The sequence below is a fragment of the Talpa europaea genome (assembly GCF_964194135.1).
Source record: "Talpa europaea genome assembly, chromosome: 9".
NCBI classification, from domain to species: domain Eukaryota; kingdom Metazoa; phylum Chordata; class Mammalia; order Eulipotyphla; family Talpidae; genus Talpa; species Talpa europaea.
Genome location: NC_140076.1, coordinates 58,112,018 through 58,130,165, shown reverse-complemented (window position 1 = coordinate 58,130,165; position 18,148 = coordinate 58,112,018). Strand labels below are relative to the sequence as shown.

Sequence of the window (18,148 nt, the reverse complement as noted above, 5' to 3'; positions counted from 1 at the left end):
AAAAAAAATAAAATAAAATAAAATAAAAATACTTGCAGGGGGACTGGTTTTATTCTGAAGCATAAGCTTTAAATCCTCCCAAGAATGTAACTGCCTACATCCAGCCAAAGCTGGGGGACTGCCCCCGCTGGTCCCTGATCAGCAGGGAGGTCTTGGCCATGAGGGTAATTGCACATCCTTCCAGAAACTGCTGCCTGGGAGCTCCAGCATCTCCTCTGTTTTTCAAAGTTTGGGATTTTCTTTTTGTGTTTTTCAGATCACAAATGCTATAACAGTACAGGTGTGGATTACCGGGGGACAGTCAGTGTGACCAAATCAGGGCGCCAGTGTCAACCATGGAATTCCCAGTACCCCCACACGCACACCTTCACAGGCCTCCGTTTCCCAGAGCTGAATGGAGGCCATTCCTACTGCCGCAACCCAGGCAATCAGAAGGAAGCACCCTGGTGCTTTACCTTGGATGAAAACTTTAAGTCTGAAATGTGTGACATCCCTGCATGTGGTAAGTCTCCAGGCATTTCCTTAAATATATTTAATCACTTTTACAGATGCCCACCCTATACCCCTTCCTTTAGGAGAATCAGGAGAGTGAGGGAGATTGCCAGTATTTGTTCTCAAGCTGTGTTTCTAGGGTAAATAGTCCTTGCTGTTTCTACATAAAATACCTTGTAGGAAAGGAACGCATGCATTCAAGAAGTGAACTTACCTTTATACCTGCCTCCATTGAATTAGTGGGTGTAATAGGTACCCATCTCTGCAGAAGCAGAGGAGAAACCGCTTGTCATTCATGTAAAGATGTTATTCATAATGGTCCATGTCCAAATGCACTGTTTTAGCACAACAGGTATATTGGAAGCAGAAAGGTAACTGTTTTCCCTATGTCCTTGAAATACCCATCAAGCGGAATGAAACTATAGCAATTACCCAGTCTTCTGTGAAAATCTGTGGATGAACTGTATCCTCATCTCATCCTTTTATGCTGCAGAAGAAATACGGGAAGAAAATGAAATTTCTCAATCAGTTTGTGCCCCCCTCTATAAAATGTTTAGAGGTCAGGAGAAAGAGAATGAAGATGTTGGTAAAACCTGGAGTGTGGGACAGTTTTGGCATCAGTCCATCTTAGTGCCCATAGACAATATCAAGTGGACTTCCCAGGCATAATGTGGGAATCAGGATGTTACTGTTGGGAAAGCCACAACAGTAAAATGAAAATAATAATAATGATGTGAGCCCATGGCTTGTTGTGAGAATAAGTGAGTCATTAAGTGAAAAACTCTTATGCTTTCCAGAACACAGTAAATGTTTAATAAATATTGTCTATTATAATTTTAGATAAAGAAATGCTAGTTCTCAGTTTAGCAAATATTGTTTGATGGCTCACTATGGAGAAGGGGGTTAAAAGAAGAATGAAAGTGGTCATGATACAATAGCATGCAACAGAAACTAGCTCAAATGTTATGGAACACCAAAGAGGCATCTAAATATATACTAAAGAGGTCCGAAGCAATACAAATATATTATTAATAAGAACACTTAGTGATGAAAAGTTGGAAAACTATTATTCTACTACTGCATCCTTACATTTTGCATGTTACCAAACTCTTTCCCTGCAAAATGGCTTTATGGATGGTTAAACAGGACAAGATTCAGAGGTGACTGGACCCATTTTGCATTACTGGGCTTTAAAATGCCTTCATATGCAACACAGACAACATATCTCTACCAGAAACACTACTGGTAACTTCAAAGCCTATATTTTTAAATAACTTGTACTTAATAATTTATGACTTTTCCCCATGTCATACTCAACAGTAGAAGGAAAAGAATAAAATGAAATGTTGATTCATTTACTTAATTGCCCCCTCTCCTTAACTCAGTCTGGTGTGACAATCTGCATAGTAGAGCCAGGGATAAAAGCAACATTTTCTGAGCACCTTGCACATGCCAGGCTCAGTGCTTGTGGGTTTTGTAGGTTTTGTTTATATTCACCTACCTGTTGTGGCAGGTATAATTAACCTGTGCTATGACAAAGAAACTGAGGCTTAGAGAGCCTCAAATTCACCCAGCTGGGAAATGGCAGTCATGTCTGATGCACAACTTTGGCTCTTGTTACGGGGCTGGCTCAGGGCACTGATGTGTTCTTTAAGGAGATCAAGTGAATTATCTTAAGGAAGGAATACATTACTCACTCCACTCGGAGAATCCCGTTGTACTTAGGTGGCTTCTAACCCTTAATTTTCAACCAATGTTCATCAGAAGTAGGGTGGTAATGTACTTATAAACTGAAAGATTTGCTGATAATCTGATCCAAGCTTAATTACAATGAATTTATGTCTAAATAATTTTTTTAAGTACTGGTTTTCATTTCAATGTGCTTCCTGAACAGTCAGACAAAATGCACATTCTGAGGGGTGAAAGAAGCCCAACTGGCCTTTCAGACCATGAAGAAAGAGAACAATCACCCCAACTACAAGATCCTCATGATATCCCATTCTTCACATATTCATCTTCATTTAAAACACATATCCAGGGCCTCCCCTGGTGGCCAGGCAGTTGAGCTCAGCACTGTGAAGCTGTCCGCAGCCTCTGCAGCGCAAATTGGATGCCGGCCCACCAGCGAGAATCCCACATGGCGCAGCAGACCTCTCCTGTCTCGCCCGCTGCTCCCCTCAGCAGTGTATTTCAGTCACTCTGCCTGTTCTGTTCTCTGCTTTGTCTCTGGTGAATCCTCTCACCCTCCCACGCATCTGGCCTATACCCCAGTTCTTGTATGCATGAATAAATAAATCTTAAAAAATAAATAAATAAAATAAAAATAAAAATAAAACACACAACCACACAGTGAGGATGGTGTTACTGACATATTCCACTGAGTTTAGAGGGACTAAAGACCTGTCTAAATCATGCAACTAATGAGATTGGACCTTGAACCCTTCTCTATCTATAATTAACTATATTCAAAGTCGGTGCTGTTTTTCTGCACACTCTGCTATCTCTTATTTAAAGAATAAATACAAGAATGACATTAGATTCCACCTCTGGATTCCACCACAGTGATTTCTGTAATGTGCTATGATGCCAAAACACATTCCCTGACCATTGAAGACATCCATCATAGTATTACTAGTATTGTGATCTTGGAAACCCTCAGAAGGTTTCTAGATCTAAATATCAATCTGCAGAGGACACGGTTAAAATTTGGAAGACTGGTTAGTTCTGGCATGTAAGAGATAAATTTAGATGAAAGTTAAATCTAGAGATGACAAGGCAGTTTTCACCACTTGCCATAATAATTTTTAAAAACAACATTTTCATTTCATTTTGAAAAAAAACAGTTCCTCTTAAATTCATCAGTCCAAGCCACAAATACATCCATTAAAGGAGTAGGGGATCCTTGACATGTGAGCAATAAGAAACTGCTGAGAGGCCAGTGGCTCCCTGATGTGAGAATTAAAGAAGAGAGCAGGTCAGCATCCGCTGTTGTTCCCAGGCAAGGCTTCTCATAATCACCCCTCCACAACCCACCTCTAACAAAACAATCATTATAGAAGGCTTTATTACACTTCCTCAGAGCATTGATTGTTTTTGGTCTTACTTCATCCTTACAAAAACCATGAAAGATAAAGTTTCTTTCACTATGTTACCATAGGAGAAAACCCATAGGAGAAGTCATAGGATTTACCCAACATCACAAATTAGTTAATAGAAATTAGGTCTCCTAACTCAGAGCCACTCACTGTTTTTTGTCCTACACCAGTGGTTCTCAAACAGGAAGGAAATTTTTGCCTTCTAGGGAACATTTAGCAATGTTCAGAGATATTTTGGTTGTCAAAATGGGTGGAGTAAGGAGATGCTATTGGTATCTACTACATAGAGACCAGACATGCTGCTCAGTATCCTACAATGCACAAAACAACCTGCACAAAGATTATCCAGCCCAAAATGCCAGTGGTGCCAGGGCTGAGAAGCTCTGAGACTGAATAGAAATTTTATAATTTGGGCTACAGAATATAGCATAGCATATTGTACATATTGTATAAATTATAATATTTAGACTATAGAGTAACAATAATATAAAATAGTGTTTGACATTTATTGAGTATTCACAATGAGTAAAAGACTATACTAGAGATTTATATGTATTACTCCATATAAAATAGTTTTGTATGCATGAGTTGGATTTTATTTTTCCCAATGAAAGAAATTAACACATAGAGTTAAGGCCAAGGCCACATGGTTTAATAAGGAATGTACCCAGGACTCAAACATATAGCTAGTGTCTTAAACTCTATGAGCTATATATGTGTGTGTTTGTATTTTTGTGTATAGACAGGTAGGTAGGTAGGTACGTAGGTAGGTAGGTAGATAGATAGATAGATAGATAGATAGATAGATAGATAGATAGATAGATAGATAGATAGATAGATAGATGATTACAATAACTTTTTGTCTTACAATTAATTGTAAGCTTGTGGGGCAGATTTGAAATGAGATCTTTTCCTCAAATGGGATGGAGTCTCCTGGGAATGTTCCTGCATTTTTTAGTCAGTCAAAGTTAAAGAGATTTCAAAATCTCTGTGGGGTTTCTCATTTTCCTACTGATAACTTCTGTTTTTGTTTCAACTAAGTAAGGTTAAAGGAAGTATAGGCCTAATTAAATGCAGAATGTGAGCATTTGTTATACTTTCTAGAATAAAGACACTTGAGAACATTCTGCTACAGATTGTTTTATCCATGCACTTTCACTCTAAGACAGAAAATACAATTAAGCACAACTAAATATGTTGGCTGTGAATTGTGGGAATTGGCTGAACTAGGACTGTGTGCATGGGCAGTGTTTGCAAAAAGTGAAAGAAAGGACAAAAGATAGATTGGTAAAGACTGTCCTTTGGTATCCCAGACAATTAGAATGATTATTTTTTATTGAAATAACTCACTGAAACCAATATGTGTTGAGCTTCTACCATATTTCATACTTTGTGAATGAGCTCAATCAGGCCATGCCCTCTTGTAACTTACAAACTGGTAGAAGAATCAGACAAAATAATTACAAATTGCATTAAGCTCTGTTGTATCATTCTCGGCATTTATGTGTACCATTACATGCTTTGCCTTTTCACGGTGACTGCTATTCATTGAATACTCTGCTGCTCTTTACACCAGTATCTGACCTAAGACTTTATTGATGCTGCATGAAATGCATTGCATTAATTAACCCTCACAGTAATCACAACATGAAGGTATCATTTCCATTTTAGTGATAGAGAAATTGAGGCATTGTTTTACTAAAGCCAAGACAAGCCAGGTCTATGGGTCCTCTAGCCACCATGCTATAGCTGCTTAGAGAACAAATTCTAAATTATTCAAAGGAATAAACATTCCTTTACCATTTTCCTCTTCCCTTTGATCTTCATGAATTCTCTAGGTCTTTGGCACCCTGTCCACTAATTTTCTCACTCGGCTCCATGGATACAGGAATGGAGCCCCTAGCCACAAAGACATCTGCTCTGAGAGACCCCAAGGTGCTCCACTTAGTCTCAGCACTGATATGGATTAGCCCCAACATCTCCCCCTCGGCCTCATCGTGTTTTCCCTTTTCCTGTTAAGTAAGTCCCAGCTCTCTTCCCTTCCCGGCAGTACTGGGTCCCCAGTCCTCAGAGTTGGCCATCTTCCCTGAGATCCTGTCTGCAAATCTACATTCACTATGCTTTCACCTCCTAGTCCCTGTGGCCACCTTCCAAGTCAAATATTGTGGGTTGGGTGGAAATGAAGTTGAAAAAGAAACATTTGCCTATGTTCTTTCCAACTGGCACCTAGGCACACCTCCCAGGTTCACAGTTGCACTGCAGCCCTTATCATTGCTTTCCTGCACAGCTCTAGGGCAGAATTGTGGAAAATGCCTGTTTCTCTGGGAGCTCCTTTTTCAATAGACTGGTTATTTTACTTTAAGTAGATTCTACCACAGGACATGTCCTTTCACTCTCCCCCACTAATTGTGATCCCATATTGGTTTCTATCTTGATTTGAATGGATAGGCACAACCTTGACTGCATGGTGTTTGGACATGCAAACCCTGACCCTCTTCTTTCATTCTATGTCACCTTCTCAGCCACATTTCTTCGAATACCCTGTCCAACTTGTCTGGGTTCTCCTCTAAGTTAAGGTTTCTGCCTCTAACACACAATGAGAACTTCCTAGCAGTGGTAGGGTTTGTACTCCTAAACCAGCTTCACTGACAAGTACCCATTGATAAGAAAAGTCATGGACCATTTGGCTCCATCTGGAATTTTCATACCTGGTCTATTGCTTTTGTATTTCCTTTATTTTTTTTTTTTTATAAATTTTATTGTTATATTCCCCATACAATTGCAGCCCCCCATTCTGACCCCAATCCCTCCCCTCCCGCCCCCGCCCCCCTAAAAGTGTCTCTGGTTCATAGTTTTTTGTTGATTTTGATTTTCACTTTCTTATAGTTATTCATTTTCCTGGTCCCTTATTTAAGTTTTCTAGATTCCTGCTATGAGTGAGACCATCCGGTATTTTTCTTTTTCTTTTTGGCTTATTTCGCTGAGCATGATCCCTTCCAGCGCCATCCATGTTGCAGCAAATTGCATGTGTTTATCTTTTTTGAATGCTGAGTAATATTCCATGGTATATATGTACCACATCTTCTTGATCCAGTCATCTATTTTTGGGCATTTGGGTTGTTTCCAAAGCTTAGCTATTGTAAACAGTGCTGCTATAAACATAGGGGTGCAGGTGTTCTTTGGAATTGATGTTTCTGTGTCCTTTGGGTAAATACCTAGGAGTGGAATTGCTGGGTCATATGGAAGCTCTATGTTTAGTAGGTCCAGAAATCTCCACACAGCTTTCCACAGTGGTTGGACCAGTTTGCACTCCCACCAACAGTGCAGAAGAGTTCCTTTTTCTCCACACCCTCGCCAACATTTGTTGTTGCTAGTTTTTTTAATATGTGCCATTCTCACTGGTGTAAGATGGTATCTCATGGTAGTTTTGATTTGCATTTCCCTGATGACAAGTGATGTTGAACATTTTTTCATATGCCTGTTGGCCATTTGCATTTCCTCTTCAGAGAAGTTTCTTTTAAGCTCTTCTGCCCATTTTTTGACTGCATTATTTTCTTTGTTGTTGTTGAGTCTCATCAGCTCTTTGCAGATTTTTGTGATCAGTCCTTTATCATTAGTGTTGGGTGCAAAAATGTTCTCCCAGTTGGTGGGGTTTCTCTTTGTTTTTGTTATTGTCTCTTTTGCTGTGCAAAAGCTCTTTAATTTGATGTAGTCCCAGCTGTTTATCTTTGCCTTCACTATCACTGCTTTGGGTGATGTGTCTGTAAAGATGTCTTTGATGTGCAAATCACGTAGTGTTTCGCCTATATTTCCTTCTATATATTTTATGGTTTCAGGTCTTATGTCTAGTTCTTTAATCCATTTTGAGTTGATTTTTGTGTATGGTGTGAGGTGGTGGTCAAGCTTCATTCTTTTGCATGTAGCGACCCAGTTTTCCCAGCACCATTTATTGAACAAACTTTCTTTGCTCCAATGCATAGTCTTTGCTCCTTTGTCAAAGATTAGTTGACCATAAATCTGTGGGTTTATTTCTGGATTTTCTATTCGATTCCATTGGTCTGTATGTCTGTTCTTGTTCCAATACCATGCAGTTTTGATGATTATGGCTTTGTAGTATAGTTTGAAGTCTGGGAGTCTGATGCCTCCATTCCCTTCTTTTTTTTTCAGGAGAGCTTTGGCTATTCGGGGTTTTTTGTGATTCCATATGAATTTCATCAATAATTGTTCTATTTCTTTGAAGAATGACATTGAAATTTTGATTGGAATAGCATTGAATCTGTATATTGCTTTTGGAAGGATGGCCATTTTAATAATGTTTATTCTTCCAATCCATGAGCAGGGGATGTCTCTCCATTTCTTTGTGTCTTCTTCTATTTCTTTTAACAGTGTTTTATAGTTTTCTTTGTATAGGTCCTTTACCTCTTTTGTTAGATTTATTCCCAAATATTTGATTTTTTTTGTTTCAATAACAAAAGGGATGGTCTTTTTGATTTCTTCTTCTTCAGATTTATTGTTTGTGTATAGGAAGGCTACTGACTTTTGCGTGTTGATTTTGTATCCTGCCACTTTACTGAACTGATTGATGAGTTGAATTAGCTTTTCTGTGGAGTTTTTGGGGTTCTCTATGTATAATATCATATCGTCTGCAAATAGTGATAGTTTGACTTCTTCTTTTCCTATTTGGATTCCTTGGATGTCTTTCTCTTGTCTTATTGCCCTGGCTAGGACTTCCAGTATTATATTGAAAAGCAATGGTGAGAGTGGACATCCTTGTCTTGTTCCAGATCTTAATGGAATTGCTTTCAGCTTTTCACCATTGAGAATGATACTGGCTGTTGGCTTGTCATAGATGGCCTTTATGATGTTGAGGTATGTTCCTTGTATCCCAAGAATTTCAAGGGCTTTTATCATGAATGGGTGTTGCACTTTGTCGAAAGCTTTCTCAGCATCTATAGATATTATCATATGGTTTTTATATTTCTTTTTGTTGATGTGTTGGATAACGTTGATTGATTTTCGGATGTTAAACCATCCTTGTGCCCCTGGAATGAATCCAACTTGGTCGTGGTGAATTATCTTATGGATACATTGTTGGATTCTGATAGCTAAAATTTTATTGAGGATTTTTGCATCAGTGTTCATTAGGGAGATTGGCCTGTAGTTTTCCTTTTTTGTGTTGTCCTTGTTCGGTTTTGGTATTAGTGTAATGTTGGCTTCATAGAACGTGTTTGGTATTGTCCCTTCCTTCTCAATTTTTTGGAAGAGTTTGTGAAGGATAGGCACTAATTCGTCTCTGAATGTTTGGTAGAATTCATTTGTAAATCCATCAGGTCCTGGGCTTTTGTTTTTGGGGAGGTTTTTGATTACCATTTCAATTTCGCTAATTGTAATTGGTCTGTTTAGGTGTTCTATTTCTTCTTTATCTAGCTTTGGGTGATTGTAGAGTTGTAGGAATTTGTCCATCTCCTCTAGATTGTTAAACTTGTTTCCATATAACTGTTCATAGTAGTTACTGATTATTCTTTTGATTTCTGCTGTGTCCGTTGTGATTTCTCCTCTTTCATTGATGATCCTGTTTATTTGTGCTTTCTCCCTTTTTTCCTTTGTGAGCCTGGCTAGGGGTTTGTCTATTTTATTGATTTTTTCAAAGAACCAGCTCTTGGTTTCATTGATCTTTTGGATTGTTTTTTTAGTTTCAATTTCATTTATTTCTGCTTTGGTTTTTATTATTTCTTTTCTTCTACTGGTTTTGGGGTTTTTTTGTTGTTCTTTTTCTAGATCTTTGAGCTTCGAGATTAGGTTGTTTCTTTGCGTTCTTTCTTGTTTCTTGATGTGAGCTTCTATTGCTATATATTTTCCTCTTATTACTGCTTTTGCTGCATCCCATACATTTAGGATATTGGTGTCCTCCTTGTCGTTCAATTCAAAAAATTTTTTAATTTCTTCTTTGATCTCCTCATTAGTCCAATGGTCTTCCAGTAGTGTGGTTTTTAATCTCCATGAGGTAGGAAAGTTCCTTGCCTTCTTTTTATGGTTTATTTCTAGTTTGATGCCCTCATGGTCAGAAAAGATGGTTGATATGATTTCAATCTTGGTGTATCTGTTGATGTTTGTCTTGTGCCCCAGTATGTGATCGATCCTGGAGAATGATCCGTGTGCGCTTGAGAAAAATGTGTACTCCGTTTTTTTGGGGTTTAGTGTTCTATAGATGTCTGTTAAGCCCAATTGCTCTAGGTCTTTATTTAGAGCTTTGGTTTCTTTACTTATTTTTTGTCTTGTTGATCTATCCATTGTTGATAGTGGTGTGTTGAAGTCTCCCACTACGTATGTGTTTTCTCTGATGTCTGTTTTCAGAGAGGACAACAGTTGTCTGATATATTTTGGTGCTCCTTCGTTTGGTGAGTATATGTTAATGAGTGTTATTTCTTCTTGAAGTATTGTCCCCTTGATCATAATGTAGTGACCATTGGGGTCTCTTTTTATCTTTTTGAGTTTGAAATCTGTTTTATCTGATATAAGTATAGCTGTTCCTGCTTTCTTTTTTGGTCCATTTGCTTGTAGGATTGTTTTCCATCCTTTAACTTTGAGCCTATTTTTATCTTTTGTAGCTAAATGTGTTTCCTGGAGACAGCAAAAGGTTGGGTTTTGTTTCTTAATCCAGGCTGCAACTCTGTGTCTTTTTATTGAAGAGTTTAGTCCATTTACATTTAGAGTTAATATTGATATGTTAACATCTGTATTTGCCATTGTGTTTGTCTTTCCTTTGATTTTATTTATTTATTCTTTTAATAACTTTTTTTTTTTTGGCCTTCTTTCATTGTTATTCGTCGCTCTGAGGTTCTGGCTTTAGGACTCCTTGTAGTATTTTTTGGAGTGGGGGTTTAGTTGCAATGAAATTCCGGAGTTTCTGTTTGTCTGGGAAGGTCCATATTCTTTCTTCAAAGAGGAAGGAGAGCTTTGCGGGATAGAGTATTCTTGGTTGGCATCTGTTTTCTTGGAGTCTGTTGACTATGTCCCTCCACTCTCTCCTTGCCCGTAGTGTTTCTTCGGAGAAGTCTGATGTCAGCCTGATTGGTTTTCCTTTGAATGTTATCTGTTTCTTCCCTCTTGCCAGCTTCATTATTTTTTCCTTGTCCTGGATTCTTGGGAGCTTTACTATTATGTGTCTTGCTGTATTTTTCCTTTCGTCGTGGAAGTTTGGTGTTCTTCTTGCTTCTTGTATATCAAGTTTCAGCTCCTTCTTCACATTTGGGAAGTTCTCTTCAATTATCTCTTTGAATATTTTCTCTGTTCCTACATCTCTCTCCTCTCCTTCTGGTATTCCTATAACTCTTATATTTCCTTTCCTCATGGAGTCAGATAGTTCCCGAAGTCTTTCTTCGTTCTTTTTCCTTCGTACTTCTCTTTCCTTTTCTGTTTTGGTTCTTTTTATTTCTGTGTCTTCAAGATTACTTATTCGTTCTTCCATTTCATCTATTCTGCTTTCATTGCTTTTCCCAGAATTCTTTAGTTCTTCCATTAATTCTTTGATCTCCTGCATTTCTTTTACTTCCCTCTTTAGGGACTCAATTTCTTTCTTCTGACCATTGTTTTCCCTCTCTAGGGACTCAATTGCATTCTTCTGATCGTTGATTATTTTTCCCTTATCATTGTTTTCCTTTATGACTTCTGTCAGTTTTTTAATCACGGCAATTTTAAATTCTCTTTCTGGAAGGCTCAGAAATTCTTCCAAGTTATTGTCGTTGCAATCTGGGGGCTGGCTTTCTTTTTGTGGTGTGCTTTTTCTCTGGAGAGTTGCTAGGTTGCGTGTGGTTCTTCTCCTCCCTACTGTCTGTTTTCTAATTTGCCGTATGCGTTGGGACACTGTATTGTTGGGACTTGCCGGCATCTTGGGTGGGCTTCTCTGTTCCCCTCTGGTTCTTCCAGGAGTCATCTGTCAGTTTCAAGCAGCCTTTACTGGAGAAAGGTCCCTGTTCTAAAATGCCAATGTGGGGACACACTCCCCTGTGCGCCTGGTCTGCCCCGGCGGTGGGTTCCTGCTCCCCTCTGGGCTTGGACTGCAGGCCAGAGGGGGTCTGGCGTGGGCGAACTTCCCCCGCTCACCTCTGGCTCCTGAGGAAGCCTTCTGCAGGTAGTCTTTACTGAAGAAATGTCCCTGTTCTAAAATGGTGATGTGGGACACACTCCCTGCGCTTCTGGTCTCAGGCACACTCTTCTGCGCGCCTGGTCTGCCCCGGCTGTGGGTGCTCGCTCTCCCTGTGAGCTCAGACTACTTGTTCGGAAGGGGCCCGGTGTGGGCTAACTCCCCAGCTGGCCACTAGCTCCTTCAGTAGCCTGTGCTGGGGTCAAGTCGCTAGGTGGCGCCAGAGATCTCTCCTAGAGCCCTTGGGGAGCTGATTTTCCACCCCGTGGGACAGGGAGCAGAGCGGGGATGGTAGGGTACACCTCAACGGCTTTGGGGTGCTGTGTCTGCCTTGTGCCCCACCGTCGTGGGGAACCCACGCCCCTAATTTCGTGCCCCGGGTCTCAGTTCCAAAGCCCTCAGTTCCAGGACGCGGGCTGTAGCCCAGATCAGTGGCGCGGGAATGGCGCCTTTTGAATCCCGCTCCCCTGCCTGGGCGCCTTGTTCCTGCTCACTCAGGGAGGGCCTCCGCCCGGGTCTCAGTTCCAAAGCCCTCAGTTCCAGGATGCGGGCTGTAGCCCAGATCAGTGGCGCGGGAATGGCGCCTTTTGAATCCCGCTCCCCTGCCTGGGCACCTTGTTCCTGCTCACTCAGGGAGAGCCTCCGCCGTCTCCCCGCAAGCCTAGGTCGCAGGCGCAGGGGCCTGGGCAGCTGCAATCCGAGCGCCGCTTTCGCGCAAGCTTACCGGGCGGCCGGCGCTGTGTGCTGGTGCTGGTCTCCTCCTCGTGGGCGGGGCTCTCTTTAATGGCGCGTGGAGCTCACCTCCGCGGTGGATCCTGCAGGGTTCGCCTCAGCTCCCGTTCACGGGGTGTGGTGGCTGCAATAGTTCCTTTCCACTCACAGTCCCGCTTGCTGCGTCCGTTTTTCTTGTTGGGCGTTTTGGTTTGTTGTTTCCCTCGTCTCTGCCGGTCGGAGAGTGCCGCCTCTGTGGGCGGGGGAGGGGAGCAGGGTTCTGTGCTTCCCTCCCTTCTTGTCCTCTTTTATGGCAACTTTCTTCTTCGGGCAGTTTGCTGGAGTCGTCCGTTTATCTTCCGTGTCCCAGTTCTCACTGGGACCTGCCGCTTTTCCTCCCTATTAACTTTTTTTAATGGGAGATCTTACTCGCAGCGTCTCCTCGCCGCCATGTTGCTCCGCCCCTCCGCTTTTGTATTTCCTTTAAATCCTTGACTTGTTACAGTTTGCCAAACGGCACATTGCCCAGTTCCATGCCTGAATAGCCCTGACTTGTCCCATAACCTTACATATACCCGCCCTGGGTTCTGCTTTGTCACAAACCATTTTCTACAACATGGTGCTTTAAGTTCAGGGCAAGGCAGATGTTTTCCAGATTGCAAACGCTGCAGTTTTTAACTCACTCTGTCATCAGCCTTCTCCCATATTTCATAGAGGACCTGTTGTAAGGCAATTTGCTTTCAACCATTTCTTCAAACCAAAATTGAACATTACAGTGAACTGGATGGTGGGGAAGGGGAAGAAGGGAGGAACAGAACACTATTTGGTATAGTTTGAAGCTTCCCGGAAGAGTTATTTTTATGCTACAGATTTTCAAGATGTACTTAGGTCTCTATTCCTCTATTTTGACAAATAAAGAATAATAGTCCCCAAATTTATAACTACATCATGTTCCATAAACATTTTTAGCCATAAAATTTTTTTCAGAGGTGTTTTTATTGTCCCCAGTATATATTGAGTCATTTACCCAGTGCATAAGCTACTTTAGCTATGAGCTTTAGGAAACGCTTAACTATTTGGGCCCACCAACCTGCCAATAGGACAAGAGTCAGAAGTCAGACCTACAAAAGGCCTGTCAACTCAGCTTTTGAAATTGGAGGCTTTGGAAGGAGCTATAGAAATCGGTCTTTGCTTGAACATTGCCAAAGACCTCACTCCCCTCCAGAGAGGTTATGGGATGACTCCTGCTGTTCAAAATCTGCTTTTATGAGCTAGAAACCAAAAGTAGTATGTGCAGTCTCTTTTTTAAAAAATGTTGGCCACAGATTCAAAAATTTTTTAAGAAAGAAAAAAGATCCTAATAAGGAGCATGTCTATGTACTAGATCCAGTTTGTAAACTCTGACCCAATTTCTCATCTAAATTTTTAGACATCTATCACATCCTTCATTTGATTTCTTTAGTCTAAAAAGACACATCACTCCTGCAGCCTTTCCTTACCATCCATTCCTGAATGCTTCTTGCCCTGTCTAAGCTCTTCTTTAAAGCATTGCTTTTAGAATAGAACATACCTTTTTGGAGAGTGGGGCTTGTCTTTTAACAAGAACAGGTAGAAGGATGATCATGATATTCTTGATCATGACTCAGTATTGCCAAGAAAGCGTTCTATGTTGCTATGTGAACATTTTTTAAGCAATTTCATCCTGCTGTCACTGGATCCAATTGAACTTTCAGGTATTCACTAAAATTATTATTCATTTGGGTTTTTTTCATTTATTATTATTTAGTAGATTTGCTTAATCATGAACTTACTTAAACTACAATTTTAACCTAACTGCAAGCTATAACATTTATTTATACTATTTCAGCTGTTGGTTTTGGATCATTATTTTAGCCAGATGTATATGAACCTCTAAAATTATAGTTCTATAGTCAGTTAGTTAAATTCAGGCTATTTTCAAGTTTGATAAACATGTCATCATCCAATAACTAATGATAATGTTAACCATGTAGTTTTCCTCAAGTATAGCCTCTACAATTTGATGCTGATATGCTTATTAACACTGTTAGTGTGCAGGAATATGGTGAATCACAAATCCATCTACTGATATTATCTAGCGCTTCATGTTTTGTCCATAAGGTTTTCATTGGTCACTTGATCAAATGTTTTTGCTAAAGTTTAAATGTGCTTGGTCTACCAGTGAAAAATAATCCCATCAAAAAGAAAAGATTTAATTTTATAAAACCTATTTAATTTTAGCACTTACTGGTAAGTCTTATTTAAAATGGGCATAAGACTTAAAAATCATTTCTCTAAAAAGATGTACAAATGATCAACAAACTTAAGAGAAAATGCTCAATACATGAGTTATTAAAGAAGTGCAAATCAAAACCATAATGATATATCACCTCACACCCATTAGGATGACCCCTATTTCAAAATGTATATATAGAGAAATTCCTATGCTTGGTGAGAAGGCAAAATTTACAGCAGTAGAAAATAGTATGGATGTTCCTCAGAAAATGAAAATTGAATTATATTATGATCCAGAAATCCCACTTTTGAGTATGTATTCAAGAGAATTGAAAGCAGGTTGTTGAAGAGATATTTTCACACCCGTGTCCATTGCTCATTCGTCATTATTATTAAGAGGTAGAAGCAAGCCAAATGCCCATAGTGATGGATGAATGAATTTTTAAAATATAGTATATACTCACAATGAAATATTACTCATCCTTAAAAAGAGAAGAAAATCCTGTCACATGCAACAACATGAATGAACCTTAAGGACGTGATGTTAAGTGAAGTAAGACAGTCACAGAGGGATGATACTGTGTGATTCTACCTATAGGAGGACTCTAACGTACCCAAATTTATTGAGCCAGAAAGTAGGAATGTAGTTGCCTGGGTCAGGAGAGAAGAGGAAGTGGTAGTTGTTTAATGAATATAGAGTTTTAGTTTTGCAAGATGGAAATGTTCTAGAGATGTACAACAATGTGAATATATTTAATTCTGCTGAACAGTACATTTAAAAATAGTTAAATAGACTCTTCTCCAAAGAATATGTACAGATTGCCAACAGGCACATGAGAAAATGGTCATCATCACTTATTATGGGGAAAATGCAAATCAAAACCAAGAGATACCACCTCATACCTATGGGAATGGTTCAGATCAAAAAAGTCAGAAATAAGGATTGGTGAGGATGTGCAGGGGAAAAAAAAGAACCCCCCTACACTTCTGGTGGGAATGTTGACTGAAACAGCCCCTATGGAAAACAATGTGGAGGTTCCTCAAGCTATTAAAAATAAATCTACCATATGATCCAGCAATCCTACTTCTAGACATCTATACAAAGAATGCAAAAAAAAAAATTCAAAGGGATATATTCAGTCCAATGTTCATTGCAGCATTATTTACAATAGCCAAATTATGGAAACAACCTAAATGCCCAATGACAGATGAGTGGATTAAGAAGATGTGGTATATATACATAATGGAATACTACTCTGTAGTATAAAACTATTGCTTATTAGAAAAAGGTGAACTCTTGCCATTTGCAACAGCATGGAAAACACTGAGGGGATTATGCTAAGCAAAATAAATCAGAAGATAAATACCATATGATTTTACTCATGAATAATATAGAGAAACAAAGAAGGGACAGACAAAGCCAAAACAAATAAACCCAAGAAACCTTACTGCAGAATTGAGTCTACCAGATGGGGAGCAACATGTGAAAGTCTACCAATGGATGGTGGTAGAGGTCTATGGTGCCTTCATGGCAGGTGTGGTTTGATAGCATACATTTGAAGAGGCATGCACCTATACCTCTGAGTCATATACTGTGTTGTATAACAATGTTACCTCAAAAATATTATTTTTAAAATTGATAAATATTTTTAATTCTCACAAAAATAGTCAAGATGCTAAATTATGTCATTTTTTTTACCAAGTTAAAATGTTTCAAATTAAAAAAAAAGAAGAATAGCTTGCCTCCTTCCTTTTATACAGAAGAAAATTGAGACCCTGAGAATTTAAAGAAACTTTTAGTGAACTCATGTGGATTCTGGTTACTAAATTTTCTCAAGTGCTCACAAATGAGTTATTGCCTTTAACTCCTTGCAGTTAAAATATTTTCTAAGAACAATTTTAATCACTATATATGGCCTATTCAGTCTTTTTAAGAATTTATTGGAGAATATATAAAGCAATAGATCTTAGTATTTCCATCATTAAGTCATAAGGGTGAATGACTGAGCCCAACATGCTAATTGAAGGTCTAATTACCACCTTTTTCCCTTTGGCTCCCATGCACATGTTTACATATCATTGTGAGGCCTCTATCCAATACAGACTCACTTAGTTTGTAGTTTTCAAATAATAAATGACTGTGATCCCTGATTGCTTCCTATAATTTAAACCTTTCCCAGACAATTTAATAATTTAACTGACTTAATTTCCTTTGAATTCTAAGATTCTGTAAGATTTCTTCTCACCTTTTCCATATTTAAGATCTAAGCATTTTCTTGTTTTAACTCAAACTAATGTCCCAGATAATGTGTCCCTTTATAAAAATACATCTTTAATAAAAAATCATTATTTACCTTGTTATAAGCCCCAGGATAAGGAAGGAGTATTTTCTCTGTTATATTTAATTACTAATCAAAGTATCAAATGTCATTGTAAAAATAAAATAGGAATGTCAGATGTGAACTGTGATACCATATTGTTGATTTTTAAAAGGAAATTAATCATGTGATCCAGACTAAATTGTTGGTTTCAAAAATCCCAAGTATTTAACTTGATGTAACTAATATGTGAGTTTAACTTTTAAGTAGCTATTCAAAAGTATTTAAAATCTTCACCATTGTAATATTCAGCCAGTTTTCTTTGCAATGCAGTGGAAATATCTATCACCCTTTCAAGTGAAGAATAAGAATAATGTCCATTGTTCTAATGTGATTCTTTCGGTAATATGATACCCAGTGAGAGGGAACCATGGAATTTTAAGGAGAATAACAAAAAACAATTCAATATAGCACTTTAATTTTCATTAGTAATATAATATTAAAAATATAGATGGAGTAAAGACATTCAGATTTGCATTCCAACCCTTCCTAGCTTTGGCAAATTATTTATCCTTTCTTATCCATCATAATTGAGGTAACACCAGGATTAGGTTAAAACAGTGAATAAAAACGTCAGAACTTTAAAAAGGGGTTAGACTAAGGTTAATTTTATAGTTTTCCATGGGTCAGTTCAGTTGTTCTTGTATGAAGTGTTTTGAGCCAGACTATGGTTCCCCTTCCAGCTAAACAAGCTGTGTGGGGAAGTAAGTGGGTTATTGTATCACAGACTTATAATCGGCCTGAATTTATTTTCTGTCACTTCCAACTTGACCATGTATTGTTCTGCTTGATTATTTCACTTGGCAAGAAGACATTGTGCGTGTTTGCATATCCTCAGAGTAATCAGAAGGAGCCAAGTTTTACTGTGTTTAAAGGATTTAGCTTCTTGAAGTTTGTTCTCCTGCAAACCAACAGGGGGATTTGTCCCAGTCCTCCTGTTTACAATCAAAGGTACTCTGTGAAAAATCTGATACGAAATGAGTACAGAATAGTCTCCTTTGTTTGCCAGACAGGTGAAAGTCCTACTTTCTTTTGTTGCTCAAATTCTAGGCCAGAAAAATGACTACCAGTACATT

The 18,148-nt window shown here is 38.9% G+C and overlaps 1 protein-coding gene across 1 annotated transcript in view; it reads left to right on the top strand.

The window, feature by feature from the left end:
• Positions 1 to 18,148, top strand: part of ROR1 (receptor tyrosine kinase like orphan receptor 1) — a gene marked incomplete at both ends in the record, with an annotated part of 381,045 nt that overhangs the window by 341,958 nt on the left and 20,939 nt on the right. The window contains one exon of the mRNA XM_084242691.1: positions 257 to 502. Coding sequence (XP_084098817.1) covers positions 257 to 502 — 246 coding nt within the window. The remainder of the gene's footprint in view (positions 1 to 256; positions 503 to 18,148) is intronic.